General features: G+C 37.4%; 1 protein-coding gene across 1 annotated transcript; it reads right to left on the bottom strand.

Moving 5' to 3' along the window:
- Window positions 1–2,491: 2,491 nt before the first annotated feature.
- Window positions 2,492–7,677, bottom strand: LOC116649699 (dol-P-Glc:Glc(2)Man(9)GlcNAc(2)-PP-Dol alpha-1,2-glucosyltransferase). The gene is made up of 3 exons (XM_032432768.1): window positions 7,363–7,677; window positions 5,969–6,166; window positions 2,492–4,281 (listed from the first exon to the last, which is right to left on the bottom strand). The coding sequence occupies exons 1-3, from the start codon at window positions 7,543–7,545 to the stop codon at window positions 3,226–3,228; spliced, it is 1,437 nt and encodes a 478-aa protein (XP_032288659.1). The 5' UTR covers window positions 7,546–7,677; the 3' UTR covers window positions 2,492–3,225.
- Window positions 7,678–8,189: the final 512 nt, after the last annotated feature.

Below are 8,189 nucleotides of genomic sequence, written 5' to 3'. Positions count from 1 at the left end.
ATTTTACTTAAATGCTTATCTAAAATAAATGTCCACTATTTAGGGAGTATAATAAAAATGAGGATGTCTTTTCTTCTCCTCACTTGTCCTCAGACAATTATCAAAAAAAAAAAAAAAATGTCAAGCACAGTGGCAGTTAAATTCGAACTAGAAATATACTACATTAAGCTATTTACCTATTAGAAATAAACTGCATTAAAGCTACTTATATTAATGTACTTCATGATAGACTAAGCACGTTCCAGAAATAACTTTAAGAAGAGGAGGAAGAGGCCAGACAGCTCACATAATTTAAAAACATAGTTAGATACATTAAAAAAGTTTCTAGGTATATCCATTAAAAGAAAACATTAATAATATGTGAGGAAACACACAGCACACTGCAAGCTTACTAACGTCATCTAAAGGAAATACTTTTTATCTATGGAATTTCATGTAAGGTAGAAAAAGTTCAAAAGGATTTATTACAAGGCTTAAAAATGTATGGACTAAATCTTTTTAGGACATTCTTTAAAATAATTCTACTTAAAGACTTTAACAGTAATTGCAAGGCTCCACAGGCTCTTCAACTTACCGATAATTTTTTTTTAAATAATCTTTTAATCAAGAAATTCAATTACGTTTAATTTTTTTAAAAATTCATGTCAAAAATACATATTTGATAATTCTTAAAAAATATTCAAAAAGCAAATGCAACTTAGGATGTTTCTAAAAGCTACGCTCCACAGCACCTTTTAATTCACAGTATTCTTTTCTGAAATGTTAAGTACTATATTTTATATACTTTATGGAAAATGTGGAAGGTTAATGTTTCCCTCTGGGTGTGGATTTCCTCCAAACAATCTCTTAAAATAGCAGGAATTCAACACTTACAAATGAACTGGAACAGTGATTCCCCCAATCTATGGAGTGGAATGGTTTCCTCACGTTTGCCAGAATGGATTAGAGGGAAAGTTTGTGCGTCTCAGAAATATTCCTAATCACAAAAGCCTTGCATTAATAATAACAGATAAGAAAGTTATTTTGACATCCCGGAACTCAGATCTCCATTATAAAATAATTTCTTTGTGTTTTCTTATCTAATTACCAAAAAACAAAATGAGTAAAAACATCTGTCAACAATCACTGTTACAACTAGAGAGTCAATCTACTTTCTAAGTACTGAACAGAGTACAAGACTGCCCTGTACTTACTACTCAAGACTATACCTGTAATTTTCACCTGCACAATTTTATATTTGCAAATGAAGAATACTTTCCACATCTACCCACTGTTTAAAACCTAGAGAAAGCACAATCTAACACTGAAGACAAAGTTATTTGTTTACAGTTATTTTTAAGTTTACAAATGTAAAGTGAGATTAAAAGATAAATTGTATTCACAGTTCTAAGTTTGCATGTCAAAGTTAACATGTCCAAATAATACTCTTCTGTTAACAGAATGACAACCCAATGAATGTACATTGAACAGTAGACACAGAATCCAAAGACTCACACAAAAAATCCTATCCAATCGGCTGCTCCCTAATCTACAAAATAAGACTAGATCAAGGATTCCTTTCAATTCTAACTATTTTGGATAATGGAATCAAATACCAATTACCCTTTCTTTTGTAATTATGTTATCTCAGAATTACCTTTCAGTAAAGACATAATTTAAAATATCTCAGCAAAGAAATTATTTCCTACAAATTTTATGAGGTTTATCCTAAAATATCCTTTGGTAACTTCAGTGGGTGAAAAGTATCCCACAAAAAAGTTTACTCAGAACCTGTAAATGTGCCCTTATTTGGTAAAAGGGTCTTTGTAGATTTAATTAAAGATCTCGACATGAGACCATCCTGGATTAGGGTAAAACCTAACCCAATGACATCGTCCTTATAAGAGAAAGAAGACCACGTGAAGACAGAGGCAGAGATTGGAGTGCTGCATGTGTAAACCAAGGAACAGCAAGAACTGCAGACAGCCACCAGAAGCTAGATTCTCCCTCAGAACCTCCAGAAGTAACCAGCCCCGCCACCACCTTAATTTTAGACTTCCAGCCTTGAGAGCCATCGGAGACATTTTTTTAAGCTACCAAGTCAGTTGTTATCTGTTACAACAGCCATAAGAAACTATACAGTAATGTATTTCAGAAAGAAAATCCCTTTTAAAAGGTATTATCATCAACACAATTTATCTTTGGCCATCATACATTTCATACTAAGAATTAGTGAAAGGGGGGCGCTTGGCTGGCTCAGTCAATAGACTGTGCCACTCTTAATATTGGGGTCATGAGTATGAGCCTCACATTGGGTACAGAGACTACTTAAATAAATATTTAAAAAAAAGAATTAGTGGGGTGCTTGGGAGGCTCAGGGGGTTAAGCGCCCAATTCTTGATTTCAGTTCAGGTCATGATCTCAGGGTTGCGAGACTGAGCCCTGCATTGAGCTCTGCACTGGGCATGGAGTCTGCTTAAGATTCTCTCTCTCCCTCTCTTTCTGCCCTCCCCTCCCCACGCCCCTCCTCCAGCCGCTCATGTGTGCATTCTTTCTCTCAAAAAAAATAAAATAAAATAAAAATAAAAATTAGTGAAAGGGCTTGATCCTTTTTAGACTTTTAACAAAAATCAACAACTTAATTACAAGATCAACCTAGATGAGCCTCTAATTTATAACATTTATTATCTATGTGAGTCTATTTTGCCTTATGATTAAAATTATATTTACTGAAATGTTTTCTGTAACTTTTCATACAGAAAATGTTTTCTGTAACTTACTGAAACGTACTGTAACTTTTCAATCAAGAATATTACCTGATCATTTGTAAATTTTTTCAAACACTTTGTCTGCTATTGCTTTCTGAAGAAAATTAATAAAAATAAATAAGTTTCAGTACTATAAAGCTCAGTTTTCTCAAACTTGTACCTGTAAAATGTTTTCAAACTTTTTGAGTGGCCAGCAGTACCAAAGAGGTATCATGAAATAACCGTAAACAATTTCATTTTCCATTATTCAGGCTTCGGAGCAAGTCTTAAACACTTCTCAGTTCTTTACCACTTCCTTGGATTTATTATATATGTTTAAAACACATATATCTGATGTTTAAAACACAAAAAATCTGATGTGATCTGTGGATCACCACTGTGCCCAAAAGAAAGTCCATAATTTTTACCTGTTCAGTTGTTCACTGTGGAGATAGTCTAAACAGTCAGTCTATTTTTAGAATTCAAGATATCTCTGATGTTACCACATAAACCTCTGAATGTCCTGACTATTTGGCCACTGAAAAGTCTTGTTCAGGAAGACATAAAAAGTTAGGAAATTAACAACTGCATAGCAACCCAGTTCACAAACAAGCCTAGATATAGGTGGCAGAGGTATGTTAAGCCTATAAATAACATAAGGTAAAATGAAGTAACGAAATTCTAGCAGTTTCTGAGGTACTGTAACAGTAAACAAGCATATGAAAAACATTAAATTCCAAAAAACTGACTTTGATTTCAGTGAATCAGCTATACTCCAACCAGCAAATATATATATTGGAACTAACAAGTATTTCACAATTTCGTATCTTTGAAAAACTCTTTTCCATACATAGAATGTATAATGTCTATTATCTGCGAGCAAGTATTTATGAGCATAAGTGAATTTCCAAACTAAAAACAGAGAGACTAAGGTAATCATAAAAAACTGAATTCTACGTTTCCAAACTAAGAAAAGAAAAGCCCTAATTTTGCTAGGAGACAGTAGGTGAGGAAACGAAAAAAAGAGAGTAAAAGAGAAAAAGTAGAAGAGTTGAGGAAAATGTAGACAGGCTTCATGACTACTTCGATCGCCAATAACAATCCCACCATTAACAACTACAAAAACACAAAACAGAAACATTAGAAGGAGGTAGGGCCAAGTCAAAAGGAAAAGCATACTCAAATTCTTCAAGGACATGGAATAAGCCAAAAGAAACTGAAAAATTTTCCTGAATTCTGAAAATGGTCCTTTAATGGGGGGAAGCCGCTCTTCCTTTTTCTTTTGTAGCTCTGTTTTCCAAGCTTCAGTTAATTTTTGTGCAATGAGGTTTCCTGCGCAGAAGACAGCCCAGATGATATTAGTTTGACGAAACATGAAGCCACAAAATCCAAGCAAAGCTGAAGTTTTATGATTTCCATAAAGACACATCAAATAGGCAAAAAGAGTAAAAAACATGGATCCTGCTTCTGTATAATAAAGGAAGTTAAAAAAATAGAGTGTGGGAAATACCGCTAATGTTAACGTTGACAAGATTCTCTGGACACCTGAGGCAGCCTAAGGGGAAGAGAAAACAATGTAAAATTATTTTCACAATAAAACAAATATGCCATTTCTACTGAGCTAACAAAGAGATTAATTAAAAAAAAACTATCTGAATCTTAAGTAAAATTATTCAATATTAATTTTATTTCTAGTTTTACAGAAACACAATATACAACTGTAAGGATGCTTTCTGATACCTTTTAGTTGTATCAATAGGTTTGGAAGCCATGAAGACAATACGTGTGTATGCCAAAGCTTCTATGTCCTGAAATACTTTGAGTCATTCAGCAAATAGTTAAGGAGTTATTGTGTGGAAGACACTGAACTAAATTCTGTAAGGAACATGTTGATGAACGGGACATAGAGCACATGGTTTCATTTCCCTGAACTTAAGTCTTAGTGCCGCCAATGAGCATTCATTTAGCCATCATCATCAATTTCTTATCAATTTCTTTTAAAGATACCCCTTCAAAAGTCTACTTGAGAGAGAATGTAAATATGTATATAGCATTTATACTACTATACCCAATGATCTTACTGTTTCATGATGAACTTACAGAGTTTTTCCTGAAAATAGTGGGCCCAGTCTAAAGTTAAATATCTTATTTTGGCATTTCTCACAGACTATTTCCCATTTTGAAAGCATTCTTATCTCCTGAAATTTTTATCCTCCACAGTATTTAAATCACCAAATCAGACCATGCCATTCTCTTGGTTAAAATTCAAGGCTAAAGTTCAAATCCTTTCCATCACATATAAGGACATTCATGACTTCACCCCTATCTACTTATCCAGCCTCACAACCTTATACTTTATAATCTTGTGATTCCAAATAGCAATTCTCTCTGCATCTAGTTGCTCAACTCCTTTCTACCTTTGCTTATGTTTTTTCTCCTGTCAGGATTCATTCCCCATCCTACAGTCCTGTCTGTTCATCAAGATTCAGCTCAGGTACCACCTTTTCTGTGAAGTCTTACCCAATGCCACCCATACATCTTCCTGCCAGTCAGGCTGCAAAATAAGTGCTCCTCTACTCCTCCTGTGTCCTCATAGCATCTTTTACCTATCTCCCTCTCACAATTTACACTATTGAAATCATTTAAGTTAAAAATAATTATTATAATTACTATTTATTGAGTCCTTACTATTCTATCGGGCATTGTTCTAAGCACCTTCCATTTATTAAGCTCCTGTAGACCTTACAGTCCTGTGATGCAGATTCTGTATCATTCCCATTTAATGGATGAAGACATGGAGTCACTAAGGGTAACCAGCTAAAAGTAACACAACCTGTAAATGGACAGAATTCAAAGCCAGGCAATCCACCTCAAAATTCCTGAGGTAAATACAGGTATTCCTCTGTCTTCCCTAGTGAAGATAAAAACTTGGTAAGAAAAAAAATGCCTTATTTATTTCTGTGGTCTTAGTGCCTAGCACACATAATAAGCACAATAAACATTTACTGAACTCATCTGATTCACAAATATTTACTTTAGGTTTTACAAATAAATAAGTTATTCAAGTATTTAAATATAAATTTCTTCTAAAATGGGGGTAGGGGGCTTGCTTTTTATCTTAACAAAATATACACACACACTAAGAGTTGAAGATACTTTTCACCCCATCTCATAAAACCAATTTACCAAAATTGTGGACCTGACCAAATATAAATTTGTAATAAATTATTTTGGAAACATACCTTGTGCCTGGGTTGTACCTTGCGGAAAAGCAAATAGAGTAAATAGAAGTTGCCTACACTGAAAAGAAGATTAACAAATCTGAGCATTCCGATGGAGCAGACAACATGTTCCGACCATCCGAAGATCCAACTGGCAGGTTTGACCACTCCAACTGTCAGCAGGTATAAGCCAGGTAATGTAGTAATCATTGGATCCCACTTAAAAAGAAAAGGCCAACAATGAAACAAGAGCAAGATGAAATACTGACAGGACCGACACAAGGAGGTCAAGCTCAAAAACACATTCTGGGAAGTTATTCTGTGACACGCTGGTTAAATAAGTCCTCAGCAGATGAAATGTCTCCTGGAAAGAAGTTTTGCTTGTATTTTGCCTCTGTACCTGTTTTGTGCAGAGGTCTCTGTAACCAGTAGACAACACTAACTTGGTATCAGTTTCCATCTCCAAGACCTACCCTCAGAGACTCTGAAGAGTATTTTGGTGATTAAATTCCAAATGTTCCAGTTTTAAAGTGTGGAAGCATTGGCTGGAACTCTGATGCATCAATTTTGGAGAGAAAGAAGCATTTAAAGAGATCAAACCACATGCTCTATGATAGCTAACATGTACTGAGCCAAGAATTGTGCTAAATCCTCTGTATTTAATCCTGCAAAATGTCCTATAGTAGATCCTGCTATAATTGTCATTCTCAGATGAGTAACCTGAAACTCAAAAAATGTCCAAAGTCAGGTAACTAGTAAATAACAGCACAAAGATTTAAAATCAGGTCTTTAACTACAGACTTTTCTATATTGCTTTCCCAGAAGAGAAAGGATAATACATCTACTTTTTTAACTCTATATTTACATAGCCAATCGTATGTTCAAACATGATGCCACTTCACTGGGTGCCAGTTTATCCAGTTAACAAAAGGTTCTATAAACACCAAGGATGGAATTAATGGAACTTGCCATTTCTTGGTGGCTGAAAATTCCCCCCATTCCCCACGGTACCCCACAGTGAAGCTCTTGACAAGTGAACTAAAGTGAAGTTTTCTGACATTTCCAAGGGGCAGCCCGTTGCCTCTGATCTAGGGATTGGAGAAGAAAACCTGGGAGAGTTATTATCAGCTACTAAGAGGGAAACGTATCGTGTGTCCGGGTTGTACCCTGCGGTAAAGCAAATACATTAATCTCCCATAACATTACTTCCTAGGACATAGATCTGCTTCTATTCATTCATTAAACAAATACTTCACAGATCTCAGGGACAGGAACAAGAGATTACCCAGTTCCTATTTCGAAGCTGGAAGGGTAGATCGGTGGGACCAAAGGGATAAGGGTGGAAGAAAGTAGTGCGGGGGGTGGGCTGGCCCTCTCCGGCCTGTCCTAGGGTGGGGACAGGTTGGGGACCCCACCTGCGAGAGGGAGAAATGGCCCTCACAGTAGCGCTGCGCCTGCGGCAGGTGGAAGATCTCGTCCATGTAGGGCTCTCGCAGCGCCCGGCTGAAGGCGGAGAAGAGGAGACAGGACACCAAAAAGGTGCAGCTGAGGGCAGCCGAAAAGTAGTAACCCTCGAGCTGCGCCATTCCTGCCCCCATAGCCACAGCCCAAGAACCGAGTCCTGGAAAATCTGTTCCGGGTTCTCGAGCCTGCAAAGTCGAGCTGGAAACTCGGGCTCGAAATGGGCGCGCAAGGCGGGACTGGCCGGACAGGACTGAGCATAGCCGGAAAGCAAAGGATGCTGGGAGAGCGCGGACCCTGAGCTTCCGGAAGGATCCGGTCACTGTTTCCGGAGTGACGAGTTTAGGTAACGGACCGGGCTGTTGGCCTGTCAATCACGTTGCGCAGGGCTCACTGGAGTGGTCAGAGCCACCAGGAGGGGCGGTTTTCTGAGTCCACGGGCGCCGGAGATTCGCGGCTTGACTCTTTGAAACGAAAGCTGCAGCTGCTTAGCCCTCAAGTTGCATTTGGCTTTTTTCTTGCTCGTTCCCATCCCTTACCAGGAGATGGCGTCGCTCCCCCACGTTTGCAATCCCCAAGCCCTGAAAATTTGCACATTTCCCCCCAGTTTTTCTCTCATGCGATCTGAATTGAAACCTGTGATTCCAGGCATTTGATTTCATCAGATTTGGAGGGTGGAAGGAGAGCGTTGGTTATGGAAGCTAAGATTAAGACTTTCAGATTAAAACTTGAAGGTCCGAGAGGCCCTTCACTGCTGAATGAACTTCCTAATTAGAGTATT

This window comes from Phoca vitulina, unplaced genomic scaffold (genome assembly GCF_004348235.1).
Source record: "Phoca vitulina isolate PV1807 unplaced genomic scaffold, GSC_HSeal_1.0 scaffold49, whole genome shotgun sequence".
Classification (NCBI taxonomy): domain Eukaryota; kingdom Metazoa; phylum Chordata; class Mammalia; order Carnivora; family Phocidae; genus Phoca; species Phoca vitulina.
This window is presented reverse-complemented; position numbering and strand designations above follow the sequence as displayed.